The 17308-nt window shown below is 50.2% G+C and overlaps 1 protein-coding gene across 5 annotated transcripts in view; it reads right to left on the bottom strand.

The window, feature by feature from the left end:
- Nucleotides 1-596: 596 nt before the first annotated feature.
- The window catches only part of NF2 (NF2, moesin-ezrin-radixin like (MERLIN) tumor suppressor), a 78878-nt gene continuing 62166 nt past the window's right edge, over nucleotides 597-17308 (bottom strand). For 3 of the 5 annotated variants that reach the window (XM_072803161.1, XM_072803163.1, XM_072803164.1), the window contains 2 exons: nucleotides 15721-15886; nucleotides 597-3499 (listed from right to left, as the gene is read on the bottom strand). In XM_072803161.1, the coding sequence (XP_072659262.1) occupies nucleotides 3449-3499; nucleotides 15721-15886 (217 nt within the window). In that variant the 3' untranslated portion in view covers nucleotides 597-3448. Of the gene's footprint in view, nucleotides 3500-13897; nucleotides 14026-15713; nucleotides 15887-17308 lie in introns of those variants that run through there. The other 2 variants (XM_072803162.1, XM_072803165.1) reach the window with 2 other exon arrangements.

Below are 17308 nucleotides of genomic sequence, written 5' to 3'. Positions count from 1 at the left end.
AACACATTGTGCCACCTGAATCTTTCATTTTAGGCTGCATGATTTGAGATAGAGTTGTCTTATAGTAGTTGTGGTTGATTGAAAAAATAGAAACAGAACAAAAAAACATAAGCTCTGCAGCAATGCTTCCCAACTTGAAGTGTGAATGTCATGTGGTCCTGTGACAATACAGGCCTCATTTGTCCTGTAGACAGTGCCCAGGGCCCCCACTGGCTCTGCAAGCCCCCATTACCAACCCCCTCTTCCAGAGCTCAGAATGGGGGTGCCTGAAAGCAGAAGCACCTGAAGGGGTTGCCCAGTCTGGCACTAGTTTTCAGGTCTGGAATTGAGGACAGGCACTGGGACCCTGTCCAGAGCTCTCTCCCAGACCCTGAGTGCCCCACTGGGGGAAAAGGGTGTTCCCGGGTGAAAGTATTGTAAGCGGTGCTGTCATTGGCCTGAAAAAGGTGATCCTTCTCTTACTGCAACATGGGCTGAAATTGAAGTCCAGAGTGGTCAGGGAGGGCGGAAGCCCCATCTCCTCAGAGCCTGCCTACCACCCAGCCCATCTTGCCACCTCAATGGCTGGGAAACAAGCAAACCAAGGAATCCCGAGATACTTTTGACAGCTTAGAATTTTTATTAAAACAATCACTTAAATTACAACAATCCCCCGGAATAGAAAATAGCCTTCCATGGTCTGGCCCTGACGGGAAGCAAGATTCAGGCCCCACTGGAACAAGTGTGGTTTGACATCTTTGAAAACGGATGGAGCTTCCCTGGAAGCCCACGAGGGGCCTACCTGGCCCCAGGGCAGCTGGGAGAGGTTGTCTCCCCACTGAGGCGGCCCCTCCGGGGGCTGCAATGCCCCAGCCCTGTCAGCAAGCAACACTCAGTCACTGTCCTGCTTGTCAGCCCCTGCGTTTGCTGTTTTGATTTAAAAGAGAAAAGAGAGGGAGAGAGAAGCCGGTCCCCAAGATTACAAAACATGGTCACTTAAGAAGTGTTATGTAATGCCACAGGGTGTCGTCTAGCAGGGTCTGGCGGGTACATAATTGAGTGGATGCCACAGGTCAAAGCCCTGCTGGGGCTGAGGCAGGGCCTCAGTCAGGATGAACGAGGTGGTCTGTGCAGAACAGCTAAGGGCCAACAGTGCAGCCTCACGGAGTGTCACTAGCTGGGCAGCCCAAGAACTGTCAGAAGAGCTCCTAATGAAATCTTTGCGGCTGGGGCCCTGCTCTCAGTGGAATTCAGAGGCTTCCTTACTTAATAAGCTCCCATGCCCTGTGTTCACTTGAAAAGACCACAGTCACTTGAGCTATAGGCACAAGTCCCTGAAAACCAAGCTCCTCTTTCATTCCCTTTCCTTCCACTGTGGCTCAAGACCTTTCTGAGGGCCACCATCCTCTCCACCTAGGCTTCTTTGGGAGGTACACACCAGCTTCTGCCTCCAAGGAGAGCTGAAGTGTTCCTGGATGAGCAAGGCTCCCTGGCCCCCCTTCCCCAAGTCTGCTCTCGGGCCCGAGGGTGCTCCTGCCACAGCTCAGATGCCAGCTGGCTCCCTTGTGGCCACATGGCTCGGCATTTCCCGGACTTGGAACACACACACAGCAGTTAAATAAAAAAAAAAAAAAAAAAAAAAGCCTGACAACATTTATATAAACCACTACCATGCTCCTGTGCCCACAGCCACTGCTACAGATTAAATTTACAGGTCAGGAGGAAAGTAACTCGTCATAGAAACTGAAGGATGGGTGGTGAGCCTGGGGAGACAGAGCCTCAATACAAGAGCCAGGCCCTACATTACAAACGCTTCCCTTCACTGGGACATCTTGGGGGAAGAGGCTTATTTTGAGGGACAAGGAGACACAAGGAAACTCAGCCACAGCCATCCACACTTAGTGTCCAGATGTAGAGTTACACCCTGCTTGTCCTAAGGGGAGTGGGTGATGCACACAGCTGGCTTCCTTAGGGCAAGGTGGCCCAGTAGGGGAGTGGCTAGCCTGGGATACCATTAGGTCAGCCTGACTGTGGAAAGATGGCAGGATCTTTTGTGAGCTTCTGAGTTTCTCAAAACCGCACAGCACGGCCAGAGATACCCCTGCTCTCAGGAAAACTCCAGGCCCTTACATGTCCTCACTTAATAAGCCTCTTTTTGCTGGTTCAGACTTATCTCCTGCTCTATGTAGCAGTCCCATTAGAAGGATCTGAATGGCTGGTGGATCACAGCAGCACCACCAAACCAGAGAAAAGAAAGGACAAGAAAATAGCCCCATGGAGGTGGCTCTGTGACCTGCTGCTGCTCCGGTGGTAGGGAGTTGTGTACAGCAGGTGAAGAGCACCAACAGTGAGTGGATACTTGGCTTGTGCATCTGGCTTGTGCTGAGAGGAGCACAAGGGACCTACACGGCCCAAGGGAGAATATAAAATAAAGGGCCGCCTGGTGTACAAGGGCAACACCAAAAGGAGGCCCACTACAATCAAGGCTTAGGAAGGGCTTGCTGGCACATGGTCAGCCACAAGACTGGGGCCTCAGCAAGGAGTACCTGTGGGACCTCAGAGCCCTAATGGACCCTGGCCGGGCTACCAAGTGCTGACTACAACGTGACCAGGGAGCTCCCTGGCCGCCGCAGGCAGGAAAGGTTAAGGCTGAAGGGGGGTGAGGAAGACACACAGCTCCTGCCTGCCTCTCAGACTGGTCTGAGGTGACAAAAGGAGGGGAGTGAGTATTTGGTATGGAGCAGATTCCTACACAGCTCTGCTGGCCTCCCAGCCCCTCTGCTGGCAGCCAGCCTGTCATCACAGCTCCTGCTTAAAGTCTTCCCCCAGTCCCAGCTGCCTTTCCCATTCCCCACCAGCTGGCAGCCAGAGTGTAGCCTCAGGCGTGCCTGGGCTGAGGACCCATCGTGTGGCTTGTCATGAGCCACAGGTCAGCTCACCGATGATATGCAGCAGGCAGGCTGGCAGGCAGGTCACTCTGGGCCTGGGCTTGGGCGAACCATACTTCTTCGCATGCCAGGTCCTCACCAGTGGAGGAGATGAATGTTTTGAACCCAGGGTGGGGTAGGGACAGTGGCACCAGCCGCCTCCCTGTCTCCAGGGCTCCTGTGCACTTCACTCCCTACAGCCACTTCCCTGGGCTGTGGAGGTCAGCACTGGACAGTGGGACACACACCCCAGGGCACCTTTGACAAAGGAAGTATGGAACCTCACATTAGATGGATGAGGAAAGACAAATATTTAAACATTTTAAAAAGAACTAGAACCCCACGAGAGAGCTCTCTGCAGGTTACAGTTCAAGGCAATTGCACATGAAGGGGGTTGGGCTCTCCACTCAGCTGGGGAAAGTTCCAGAGCTTCCACAGAAGCTCCCAGCCGGCCCACCTATGATGACTCCCACGGTGTCTGACCCATCCCTCTGGTGCCAGGAGCAGCAGATGTGACAGATCCTGGGGTGGCTGGGTACTTGCTAGAGCTCTTCAAAGAAGGCCACTCGGGACTTGGCGCTCTGCAAGGTGAGCTGCAAAGAAGCAGAGAAGAAGTTGAAAGGGGGCTGGATTTCTACTTTCATGACAGGTGCTGTCCTGCCCTGGGGACTAATCTCGGGATTGGTTTGGAGTGAAAGGGAAGACGCTCAGATAGATGTTGAAGAAGCTGGCGCCCAATCCCAAGTAAGTTTCCAGATTTGCCCAGGAACTCACATTAGGAAGTGACAAATGAGGACATGCCAGGAGAGATGGCTGGTGGACAGAAGCATGTCAGCAGGAAAATGTCATCACCGTCTTTTCACAGAGGGCAGCAGATCCCCTGGACACTGTATTAGTCTCACATTCTCATCTACAAGAGTCTCTAATGTGCCTCTGTGGGGCCCTGCCTGTGGTCATGTCAGCCGGGGATGCTCATCCTCTCCAGGGCTCAGAGGACCAGCTTGGCATACAAGCCTCAGGCAAGGCAGGCCTGTGACAGACAAGGAGGAGGGAGACCCTTCCAATGCTGTTCCCCAGGTGGCCCCAAAGCAGACTTGTCCATGACCCAGCAGCTCAGAGGGGGTTTCCATCTACAAGCTGGGAGGCGATGAGCTTTCTAGATAGGACTGGTTTGGGCAAGGAGGACCATGCCCACGGGGCAGCGCTCTGTCTGGAAACTTACTATAAGGCCTTCCCAGGAAGGATGCTGCCCTGAGGAGCACCTGGTGGGGGCAGAAGGGAGGGAAGCGATCAGGGCTTGAGCTCTTGGTAGGGTGGAAAAGGTACTAGAATTTGTGACCCTGACATGCTGAATCCTCATCCCCTGACACAGGAGGCCACTTCCCAGTAGCTTCCCCAACAGAAGCATCCACCACAGGCCCCTTCCAGTGCCCTGCTCTGGGCCCCTCCAGAAATCACCTACTTGGGGGAGACTGTGTGTTCTACATCCAGTTCCTAGACCTCACAAAGCAGGGTTTTCAGGGAAGGGAGACATGGAGTACTGTTCATCTTCATATTTCCCAAACCCAGTTAGCTTACTGCTTCATACCTAGTAGCAGCTCAATGTTTGTTGAGTGAATAAGACGTAGGCTTAACAGAAATGGTCTGATGCATGGGAATGGCAAAACTCCACATAGGGCTGAGACGGCCCAGGCACTAACTCTCCTCTGTCACCAGCTTGCTGCATGGCCTCAGTGGATACCTTTGACCTCTCTGAGCCTCTTTTCTCTAGAGTTAAATCACAGAAGCTGGCTGGGTAGTCTGGCCCATTCCCTCGACCTCTGGCAGTCTCTAAATCTAAAAAGTCCTTGGTACTATCTCAGCTCTCTAAAGGGTGGGGGAGGGAGCCTCAAAACCTATCGCTTCTCCATCAAACACAGGCAGCGTCAGTGTGCTCAAATGAGACAGCTTGAGAGCCGACTCTTTAAACCCTGCCAAATCTTGTGGCCTTGAAGTTCCTGACTAACAAGCTAAGTGTAGAGAGGCGTCTGAGCTGTCTTCTTCAGTGGAACCAATTTCAGAAGCTCTCTGGAAAACCCATCTCTAATAGAATGGAGAGAGCTTTCATTTCTTTGCTTAAGCAGAACTCCCTCTAGGAGGGAGCCAAGTTTAGATGGGTTTCTCCCTAAATGCAGTCAGAGGAGAACGGTCAGGAGTTACGTGCTCTGTGATAATGGTACTCAATGGTAACCAGGAAAGAAGAAAGAGAACCTGAGAATCACTGGGACAAAATCCTTTTCAGGGAGAGTTTAAATCAAAAGGTATAAAACTCAGGGGTGCCTGTGTGGTGCAGTCGGTGAAGAGTCTGACTCTTGGTTTCAGCTCAGGTCATGGTCTCAGGGTCCTGGGATCAAGCCCTATGTTGGGCCCTGCGCTCAGCATGGAGTCTGCTTGAGATTTTCTCTCTCTCTGCCTCTCCCACTCATGCATGCACTCTCTCTTTCTCTTTCTCAAATAAACAAATAACCCCCCCCCTTTTTTTAAGGTGTGAAACCCATTATCTCCACTCAGGTTTCTTCCATAATCCCGTAGAAGACCTCAGGTAGGCTCCTCAGGGGGACAGGGCACCTGCAGGGGACAGGGAGATACAGCCCTTCCACACACTGAGTCAACACCGGCACAGTGCCTGATTCTCAGCCACGGGGCAGGTAGATGGCCCTGGGCAGGTCACTTGGCCTCTGCTGCCCACCGTGAAGTAGGGGTAGTAGCACCCCTTCCTTATAGGAGGACATGCAGAATAACTGGGGAAGCACTCAGCACCATGCATGATGTGCACTGAGAGTTCAACAGCTCCTATTACTAATCACAGCACTATGTTTTTCCCCCCAACCCCAGTTCTGACTCCTCTCCTTCCATTGGGGGAGCAGGACAGAGTACAGGTTAGAGAGGGTGCAGAAGGCAAGATCACACACTGTGCTGGCCTTCACAGCCCCCAGGAGGCCTGGCCACTTCCCTAGGCAGGAAGCCCAGGCTGCGGGGGCCTCTGAGAGCCTTCTGCCCGTTTGTACAACGTTGACTCCAAGAATTCCTGGATCCTCTACTGGAGTTGCGTGCTGGCTGTCCCCTCGAGGTGCCAGGGGAAGGTTTTGGCAGCTCCTGCAGCACCAGATTCCAGTTACTCAAGCATGTGTTTGCTGGGAGGCAAAGCTCTCCTTGGGTAGGCAAGATGCTTCCCTGGATCCCCACCTGACACTGCATGGCAGGGGCTCAGCCTGACCTCTTATCTTGCAAGAGCAGGAGTTGTACCCCAGCCCATGGAAAGGTTTGTAGCAAAGTCAAATACTCCGGCCACACAGAAGGAGGCAAGCACTGCAGACACATGGCCTCGGCAGGAGGAGAGAGCAGCACAATCTTCCATAAGGCACTGGGCTGCCACAGGGCCAGACAGACCCACCAGAAAGAGGTGGCTGACAAGACTGCTGGTGCTGAGGACACTGGGAGCCTCCTGCATCGGCCCACAAGCACACCTGACAACTGTGTGATTCCTGGTGGACCCAGTTCCCTTAGGGACTCTACTGTCTGAGGAAATTACCTCCACAAGCGCACTATCTGCTGCTAGAACCCTTCCAGTCAGCACCCCAGCCTCTGCCTGGTCCCCCCTTCAGCAGCATCTTTTATCTTAGACATCAAAATGTCCTCCTCCTGAGCCAGCCGGCTCTCCCTATGCTCATGCAGGAAAGCAGGTGGGGAAGCACTGAAGATGAGGCTCTGCAAGGAGAAGCCTTGGGCTTCTTTCCTTTGGGTGAGGACTCAGAAGCCCAGGGGCAGAGGTCAGGAGGGCCGCCCCAGCACTGCCGACAGCAGCTCCCAGCTGCACTCTGCCTGGTTCCTCTCACCTGTGGGATGTGTCACCACCTGCTGTTTCTAGAAGGCCTACTGACTGTCACGTTTACTGTACAGCTACAGGCAGGAGGTATTCATAAGAGAGAAGGGGAGGGCTCAGAGGATAATGGCACAAAGCGAGGCCTTCATAAAACAAACTGCCTCTGTGGGTCTTTGTGTGCTCATGAACACCGGCCAACCAGCGTCCTGGTTTCCCTGCTACCCTCCCATGCCCTAAGGTGTACGAGTCCGTGTCAACGTTTGGTCTGCCTTCTTGCTCAGTGACAGGCCTAGCTCTCTCCGCACAGCACCACAGAGATGGCCTGACGAAGGCCCTCACCTCTCTCCTGTGGGTCACACTGTGAGATCTGAAGCCAGTCTCACGAGCTCCCCACCGCCACCCAGCACTCCCTTTGATGGCCCAGCAATACCCCTCCCTCACCCTCCAACCCTCCAGCCTGACCTGCTGGGGTGGGGGGGCACCGCCTCTAGGAGCGAGGGTAATTTCCCAAGTACACAGGGTGTGAGGTCTATGCCCACACCGCCATGGCTTATCTCCAAGCCTGACCGGAGCAGTCTCCTCCCAATTTCAGTAGGTGAAGCAGAAAAGCGTCAGGACATGGGTAGAGAAGCATGGCCTCATGGACAACGGCTGTATCGTTCTGGGACCTGCGGACTCCGGTCTACCTTCTTGGATTCCTTCTGAGGATAAGCGGCTAGAGCTCTGTCTGAACACAAGTTGACCACGTCTGCCATGCATCGTTCTAAAGCCACGCTGAATCTAGACAAGCACCAGCCATAGAGCTCCTGGAGGTCATGCCCAGCTCCCGCGAGAAGCAGTAAATCACATGGGCCCTGCACAAAGCCCCCAACCTGCAGTGCTCTTGCCAGTTCCCTAAAGATGACTAAAAGAACATGAAGTTTCCTCACCAGGCACTGGGCTGACCTGCTTCTCTCTTCCAGCTAGCTGTCTCTTCACATCTGATTAAAATCAGCCGTGTGAATAATACAGGAGGAATTAAGTTCTCTCTTGACTGAACCAGCTGTTCACGTCTGTCACTAATCCAATTCCATTCTGAGGAGACAAACTTCCTTTGCTTGCCCTGCTGCGATCTATACAACTTGGTTTTCCCCTTACAGAGGCTCTGATCCACCTGTGGGGCCTGGACCCTTCTTCTTGCCCAGCGCCAGCAGCCTGGAGCCTGGCGGAGTCACCTCTCCTCCTGCTCCTTTGTCTATCAAACTGCCAGTTGTTTGTGACAGCCACCAGGCTGTGAAAGGGCAGGAGAGGGAGCCACTTGGAGAGTTACACCTCTTCAAGCTATCACAACTGTGTGTGGTATGACCACTGGATGTATCCACCTAATCTCAACAAGTTCAGATTTGGGAGACATATATGTCTCCTTAAAAAGACAGGAGGTTGGCTCCTCTTAAGCCTTAGCAGGATCAGGTGCCCAGCTGGTTCTCCCTAACCCAGGCATGCACGCCAGATGCAGACTCAACTGGTTCCTACTCACTGGGTAAGCATTTCAGGCAGCCCATCAAGATGCGATGATTTAGCACTTGTCCACTTCTGAGAAATGGCTCACCAAACCCTCCCAGCCTGCCCCCCACCCCCCAGCAGAATGTGGCTGGCCAGCTCCAAAGGATCTTTCAGCATCATTCCCAAGAGTGCCCCCTGCTGGAAAAACACAACAGAAGCTGGCTGCCAACTCTCCTTCCATTCCAGCTCTCCTCTAAAAGTCCTTTTGGGGGAATCATTTCCCAAAGTGATGGGAGGGTAACTAAATGTATTCCGGCACGGAGCCTACAGCAGCAAGGCTGCTTGATTAAGAATGAATTACACTTTCATCAGCACATAGAGAAAATTGATTCACAAGGCTGCATTGTGATAATCTTGTTCCTAAAGCAAAAAAGGGTGGCGTGGGGGTGGGCAGGACACAAGAGCCACTTCGGCTATCAATGATGAGAGAAAGGAAGCTCTACAATTAAGCTGGGAGAACAAAACTAATCAGAGCGCCAGGATTCCTCCAACTAGTCTCTGGAGGCCTTGCCTCAATCCACTCATCCCGAGGGAAGAGAAAGGAAGGTGGGAGGGGGACTGCCTAATCCATTTTAAACAATAAGACCCACAATGCTGAACCCATTTTAGATACTAACCTAATAACTCTAGGCTTGGAGACTCTGCATGTCCCATAAAAACGCAGTGGAATTGAAATGCAAGCCCTAAAATCATGTTATACTTCCTCTCTTCCACTACATACTGAAAATGAAGGAGCGGGGGAGGGCACAGATTCAAAAGGACATGCAGATTCTCTGGCGCTGGGATTCACCAGGAGAAAGCCAACTCTGGAGCAGAAAGGTGACAGCCAAATCCAGCAGCAGCAAATTCCAACATAATCTTTGGTTTCGGGTGTGATCAACAGTCCCCCTTCCAAATTCAAGCTGAGGGGGCAAGGCCAGTGAAGGGGCACAGTTGCTGTAAACTGGCCAGATTAAGCATTTCTGCCATCTTGCCTAGTGACGGCTTGCACCGAATGCCATCTGGATGGATACACAGGATGAGAGCTGTGCGCACACTTATCCCTAAGCAGAGGTGGGATGAGAGGCCAAGTCCACCCCAATTAACACATTCAATTTGTTATTAGCTTCTTTATCTGTTCTAGAGAAAAATCTGCCAGGGGTCTCTTTTGTATATTAATCCTTTAGGGACCTAAAGCAGGACGATGCCTAGAAATGGATGTGTGCCTGTGTCTTGAGCTGCCTGAGTGATCCTAGCCCTTTGCTACTCCGTTCCTTCATCTGGAAAATGGACTAATCAGCCTGATTCACCCCACTGGGCAGGTAGCGGCTAACTCATGGCTACAGCATACTCTGCACGCCGAGTACCTTAGCAAAAAGGTGCAGATATGCTGATGTCATTTCCAAATTGCCAATATCAGAAGGGAAATCACGGCAAGGATCGTAAGAACAGAACCTCAAGCCCGCAGAATGAGTTTGCATCCCGTCTTCCCTCCCACTGTTGCAGTAACAAATCAGGTGCCGGAGGAAAGCTGCACTGAAACGCATCTTCAGTGCTGAGGGACCAAATGGGATGTTTTACTGCATCAAATAAGGCCCAGCAATGTAATCAGGCACTTTCAAAGGGTTGTAAAATATCCTAGGAGAGCAAAGCAGGTTTCATAGGCTCTTCAACACCTCCCCAAAGGGCAACTGCTTGACTGGGTAAAGTCTCCCAACCAAAAAGAGGAACTAGGTCATGGTCTTTCAGAAAAGAGGCTGACAGAAACTTCTATCTAGACAGCTACCAGAAATAAGCAAGAGCCCTCTCCAGTCAAGAGGCCCCTGGACATCTTCTAGCTGGTACATGTGTGAAGTAGAAGTGGCCTTTGGAGTTGAGCCCAGGCATCATGTCCATGAAGACCAAACTCCCTGAGACCAGTCCACGTCTCCCATTGCCTTTCCTGGACTTTCCACAGAGCAGGGAAGAGTTTGCCACTGCACTCTCTTCCATGTGTTTTCTATCCACACGTGCTGTGCTGTTGCTCCTTGCTAATCCATCCCCCATTTTTCTCCCAGCCCCCAACCCCCAACCCCCCCCCCCCCCCCCCCCCCCCCCCCCCCCGCCTGGCCTCTGCTACCTTTCAACAACAACAAAAGAAAGGTTCTGGAGCCATGTAGCCAGTGTGCTGCCTTTTATGTCAGGGCAGCGGATGCTGCACCAGACAATGCCCAGTCTCCAGAACGAGCAGAGCCACTGGCATCGAGTGACTGGGGTCATGGAAGGGCTGAACACATTAACCACACACAAGCAACAGAAAGCTCGTTCAGAGGCGAGCGACCAGAGGTCACCAGGGAGGCTCTGGCCGTTTGTTTTAATTGTGGGAGATGCCTTTCACGCATATTCAATCTCGCCCTGTGATTTATCACCTCCCTGGGTGTTTTAAGTGTTCTACTCCACTTCGCCAGTCCTGCATCTCCAAGGGGAGTCCGTGCAAATTGAAGATGACATTGGACTTTTATGTCTTCCTGAACCAAGAGGCGGCTACAGCTTCAGAACTGTCAAGGCTCCTCATTTGTGTTCTTCCACCAGCAGAAACCACAGCTAGACCCTGATGGCTCAAACCATTTACTAATAAAATAAGCTTTCTAAGCTCCGTGACCCCCATGATTTCCCATCTGTCGATTTCCTTGGAAATCCTGTGCTTCCTTGGAGATCAGGGGCAAAAAAATGACGAGCAGACCAGCTCAGGATCGGGGAGTGAAACCTGTCCCTTGAGAGGGAATGGAAACAAGACCCTGAAACGTGCAAGCTCAAGGACTGCATTTTCACCTTCCAAGTGTGCAGCACAGCTGGCCACTGCTCACCTCATCAGCACTGTGGCTCTGAAGCCCACAACACCTGTGTCCCCCTCACCTCAGCCTCACTGCCAGATCTCCCTCACTCAAAAGATTCAAAGGCCAGGAACATGTGTCACTGTTGCTCTCACTGAGAATGAAATGCATCTAGGTTCTTAGGGGCAGCTTCTGATCAATAGGGGCCACTATGAGTTAGTTGCAAATGCCAAACCAGTTGCACTGATTATCAACTGGGGGAACAAAATGGAAATGTAGGGAGTTGAGATTAGCAGGAGGAGCAAAATATTCCCTTGCAAACTCAAATCAGATAGTAAAAGAACCAGTGAAGTTAATTTGGGCTTTTTCAAAGTTTTTACCTCCAAACACATGGAAGTTAATTGCTGAGCTCTTATGGTGAACTATTTCCTGTGTAATTTAATCCTTATCACAATCCTGCAGGGTTAGGGACTGTCTTATTCACTCTTTACAGGTGAGGACACTGGGCTTCAAGAGAAAGAATTACAGAGAAAGTAAGTGGCAGAACAGTGGTAACCTCAGTTAACCAGACCAGACAGCCTCTTGGCAATCCCAAGGGAACATGGCAACCCCTGAACCCAAGGGTAAACCCCTGGAATTAGTTTAAGTGCTACTCAGCCCCTGAGGGTACTTTGGAGACAGTGTCAGATACTGAGACCTCACGGTGAGGCGGAAGGGTACTGAAGGTGAGGAGGAGGAATACGTCTGCACTGGGGTAGCCAACTAGGTAGGACCATTCTTTTCTTGAAAGAATCTATGATCAGAAAACATGAAAAACAAAAGAAAAATCAATGCAGGCTGCTTTGAACCAAGACTAATAGCTCTCAGCACACTGAAAACTCTCCAGTTCACTGCCAGCCTTCACATATCTTGTCCCAGACTTTGTAGATGGAGCTCTGCCCTTCACATGCTAGCTGGACATGCTTCCAAAGCCCACAGTGGTGTTTCCCTTCAGCTAGGTTCTCTTTGGCCCAGACTGTGGCAGGCACAACCCCAGAGCTACCCCGGCACAGGCAGGGGGCTGCTTGTCAGGCATGGTCACTGGCCCCAGAGACCACTGAAGTCCAGACACTGGAAAGGGTATCAAACTTCATGTGTAGCAAAAACCCCATTATTTCATCTAGTGATCCTGAGATAAATCCAGCTGTATCAAAAGCCAAGTCCATGCTTTTATTAACCCTCGAGTAATCAGAATTCTTGATTAACTGGAACCTGGCAGCCTACTTTGAAAACAGGTTTACGTTAAGACGTTTAAAAAAAAAAAAAAAAGGTTTCTATGAATGTCCTAGGAGCAGTACAAATTTGACTACAAATCAAACCTCATTTGTCTACAATAAGAGCTCAGTGAGAACTGACAGTCAAAATCAGGCCCCTGAAGAATCTAAATGTTCTGAATCATTACAGAAAGAAGAAAGATGAAATCCTATCAAGACAGAATGGTATGGTCATATGTGGGCATAGCTGACAGCACGGGCTGAGACAAAAAGGGACTTTCTGCTGGACCCTGTGCTAGCCACAAAGTGGCTCCACCCCATGGTCTTCTGGGCACCATGGGGTCACTACCTGAACTAATGATCTACCTGGCCTGCCCAATTCCTGTGTTGGCCATACTGCCCTCCTCAGGGTATGCACTGCTTGGTGGTGGGGTGTTCGATGCCAACATTTGTTACAAAAACTGAAGAAAGAGGAGCCTAACTAAAAGCATCACACGCAAATCGGGGTTCATGTTATGGTTCTTGGAACCACTGACAGATAGAATTCATCTTGTAATGAGACCCATCTGGGACTTTAATAGCTAACCTCTCTTGCTTGGATAACAACTGCAAATAAGATCTATCTTATGCCAGATCTCACTTTTTGGTAGAAAGCTTCCAATAAGCTTATTTTATCCTAATAGCAGAAACTGTGCCGAGGACACCAAAGGACACATCCTACGTGACTGTCAGGTGTCGGTGGATTCACTGGCTTGCATACTGCTGGGGATCAGGTGAGGAGCAGAGGTAGGATGTTATTACTGGGCATAATAAATTCTCCCTATTGCCGAGGCATGTTGGGAGGATGATGAACTGTTGCAAAAGGAAAGCAGCAATCATTCCATTAATTCACTCAACAACCAGACTGCTCATCTACTGGGTGCCGGTGATGAGCAATGTGACTTCACACTGACCACAACTCTGCCCCAGGCTGTGGGGGGTGCTGAAGCAGAGATGGCCTTTAGAGCACCAACAGGCAGATGGTCCCCTTAGATGGATTAGAAATCAGCCTGCTGTGCTGGTGGTTTGCTTTACTTGGAAAGAAAACAGATGTGTACAGAAAGGGGAAGCTCTAAAGGAAAATGAGGGAGTACAGGCAGCCCCTTCATTCTACCACCAGAAGTGGCCGGTATGACCATGGGTCTTCAGAAGCTGTTACCACATGAAAGGTCTTGATCTTGAGTTAAAGACACCCAAATTTATCCCATTTCCATGCTAGGGCTATTTATCTAAGGAGTATGCCACTGGGACAAACGACTTTTAGACAGACCTCACTGGACAAGAAGCATAACCATCCCCAGCCCAACGATGACACAAGATGTGAAGAAGGACAGCTGGTCCTACAGCCCCATGACATGCTCTTCAGAACGAGACAGCCTTCTGGACCCCTGGAGGCGGCTGGTCTGGCCCCACAGGGTAGATGCCTGCTCTCAGACTCAAAGCATGCTGCGGCCAGTACCCAGGCACCACCTGCCCTCAGGAGGGCTAGGCATGGCCCAGGGACAGAGACAGGCAAGCTCATGCATGGGTTAGTATCACAGAGGGTAGTACCATCACCACATACAGAGTACCTGGGAATAACCTACTTTGAGGGCTCAAATGCAGATAGGTCTTCTGCCTTGGGCTTGAGGCTAAACCAGCAAAATAAAATGAAGAAAAACAAAAACATACCCTGTGATATCAACAATGCCACATGTGCCATTTGCAAAATGCTCAGACAGGCCTGAAATTGTGACAAGTGACTTCATTTGTTTGTTTTTATGGCTTGGAAAAAGGTCTCTTCGGCTTTCAGCATTCCAGGTTCCTGTGGCTGAGGGCCCAGCTCACCGCAGCAGTAGCAAAGATGAGACTGTTCCGGGTGCCCAGATGAGGAACCAGGGACTGGGGTGGGGGGCCTGCAGCAGCTCCTTTGAGGACTGACTGGCTCACTAGCCCAGCTGTCATTTTACCTGTCAGTTCCCTGGCTGAGTCCTCACTTTAGCTCTCCTTTTGCTAACTGTTTAATAATTTTGTTTTGGAAGGGAAACCCAGTAAATGACGGGAGCCAAAGGAAAGAAGAATGTGGAATGGGGAAAGGCCTATCTTTTTTGGTTATGCTATTAAAAGGAATTCTAAGGGTGCCTGGGTGGCTCAGTCAGTTAAGCGTCTACCTTTGGCTCAGGTCATGATCCCAGGGTCCTGGGATCGAACCCCATGTTGGGCTCCCTATTCAGCAGGGGGCCTGCTTCTCCCTCTCCCCGCCCCCATCTTGTGCACATGCACACACACCCCCAAATAAATAAATAAATAAATAAATATCTTTAAAAAAAAAAGAAAAGAAAACAGATACCTGGGACACTACTTGAAAGACTGAGATAAAGAGTAAAAAATTAAACCTATCATAATGGAAACTCAATGAACAGTATGATCTTTTTTTTTTTTAAGATTTTATTTATTTATTCATGAGAAACACAGAGATGTGTGTGAGACAGGCAGACACACAGGCAGAGGGAGAAGCAGGCTCCATGCAGGGAGCCTGACGCGGGACCCGATCCCGGGACTCCAGGATCACGCCCTGGGCCGAAGGCAGGGGCTAAACCGCTGAGTCACCCAGGGATCCCCGAACGGTCTTATCTTAATGACACCTTTTTAACAGGTATGAGCCTGACCTGGGCCATTAGTTAGGAGCAGATGAGTGGCAGGAGAGGCCATTTCTGCTTTGCCCAACATGAGAGAGGTACACTCCTGGGCTGACATGTATACCCAATGTTACCATCTCTAAAATTGCTGAAAGCTCAAAATATCAGTAGAAAACAATCTGAAACTGCTAGCAATGGAAATGAAGTCTCACCTTTTAAAACATTAAGGTTCTTCTAGACACTAAGTATGAAAAAAGTTAAAAATTCAGAATCTGGTTCCTTTAAAGCAAGAACAAAATTTTTTTATAGTCTTTGCCACTTAGAAACCCAAAAAGACTAGAGGAAGAGTGCATTCTCAATAGCTTCTGTTTCATTTTGCTTTCTCATGAAGTAAGGCAGCTCCCTGGGCAGAACTCCCCTTGGCTTAAAAGACAAAAATGCTTTACTGCTAAATGATGGATCAAAACCTGTCTCGTAACAATGATTCATTTCATCAGAGCTTTTAACACAGGCTCCCCTTCCATCAAGCCAATGGGTTCACTGTCACTGGTGGATTAAATTCCCTTTCTGGCGTGAGTTAAACAATTTCCTCAACTAAGTATGCATAAAAAATAACAGTCTAATGACTCGGCTACTCAGGAAACCAGATGCCAACCTCACATTTCATTAATGAATGTCCTGATCAGCAAAAGACAGGAGACTTGGTACCTTTTTGATAGTATTGTGCTTGCTGCTGGTGCCACCCCGGTCAGAGTTCTCGTTGTGCAGAATATCCAAGGCTGTCTCCCTCTCTTTGAGTTTCAAGGCCTCAATCTCAGTCTTGAGTTCATTGAGCTGCTCCTGCAAATGCTTGCTCTTCTCCATGTATTCCACTCTGCCGACAAGAGGACACTGTGTCATGGCTTTGGTGACAGTGAGACATGGGATCCAGGGTCTTGAAGCCTGGGGCCCACACCTCTGTCTAGCCACTCTCCGGCTGTGGGAGCCTGGACCGGTCACTTAACAGGTCTGAGTCTGTTTCCTCATCCATGATATTGGGATAATGCTCACAGGGCTGTGGTCAGAATTAAGTAAAATAAAGCACAGGAAAGCCCTCTGGTAAACCCTCATTAAGTGCTCTATAAATGCCCGTTACAATAGAAAGCTTTTAGTTCTGCACAAGTAATGACACATGAATCAAGACTCCTGGCATCCAAAACAATCTCCTTGTCTCAACCTTTCTTGGGTAAGTGATTCTATTCAAGTGACCTCTTCTGACAGGTACTGGCCATATCCCTACTTGTTTTGGGATGTCCTCTCCTAAAGAGGGTGGAAGCTCACTCAGCCAACACCAGGAAGAGAAAGATCCCCACCATGGTAGATACTCTGTATCTGTGATGGTGAAAATCTGAAAATTATCTTCAAGGTGTCCAACTTAAGGGCATCAGGCAAACCATGCAACACAAACACCAGGAACATTCTGTAGTGATTCCTACGGTTGGTATGTGGAGTCTGTTGTGTGCACTGATAATAAAAAACACAAACTACAAAAAAGCAGGACCCAGAACAGGATGTAGCCTCACTCCAATCACAACCATGAAATGCTCCCAATGCCTGGTCAATGGAGAAAGGCTGGAGGGGGAACTCGGACAGCAGATACCACAGATTGAGAGGCTCATGGTTGCTTACCCTGGGCTCCAGGAGACACTGTCCCAAGAGAGCTATCCCAAGGATATTGGACAAGGTGGGAGCATAGAGCCTCAGATAGGCTTAGAGCTGAATCTGGGTTCTGTCCCTCATCAGCTGTGTGATGCTGGCTGAGTTCATTAAACACTGTAGATCTGTGTTCTCATTTATAAATGGTACACTGAAACCTATCTCTGATGTCAGCTTGATGTTAGTTAGTGGGAATGAAATGAGACAAAGCTAAAAAGCCCTGACACCCAGGCATTCACTGTATGGTTCTCCAGTGTGGTTCTCCAGCTGTGGCACAAATGGCCACTACCTATGGCTGGGAACCAGGAGGGGGCCTCAGTCATGTTTCTTCTGCAGTGAGAGTCCTTTCTGCCTCAGTTCTACCTCCACCAACCATGAAAGGAAGGAGGAGCACATAGCAGAAATTGCTATGAACAGGACATGCAGGGCTCAGCTCAGGGCTGCCCCATGTAGCAGTACTAGCCTGACGTGGACATTTGCTTTCCTTGGCCTTGAGCCTCAGTCTCTTCCCTTACCCTTGTTCTAGACATGGGAAGTACCATAGATCTCAACTGCTAGAGGACACAACTAGGAAACCTGTTATGTTACCATGTTAGAACAT

The sequence above is a fragment of the Canis lupus genome, chromosome 27 (genome assembly GCF_048164855.1).
Source record: "Canis lupus baileyi chromosome 27, mCanLup2.hap1, whole genome shotgun sequence".
NCBI classification, from domain to species: Eukaryota; Metazoa; Chordata; class Mammalia; order Carnivora; family Canidae; genus Canis; species Canis lupus.
The sequence above is the reverse complement of the archived record's forward strand: the minus strand, read 5'-3'. Positions and strand labels throughout refer to the sequence as shown.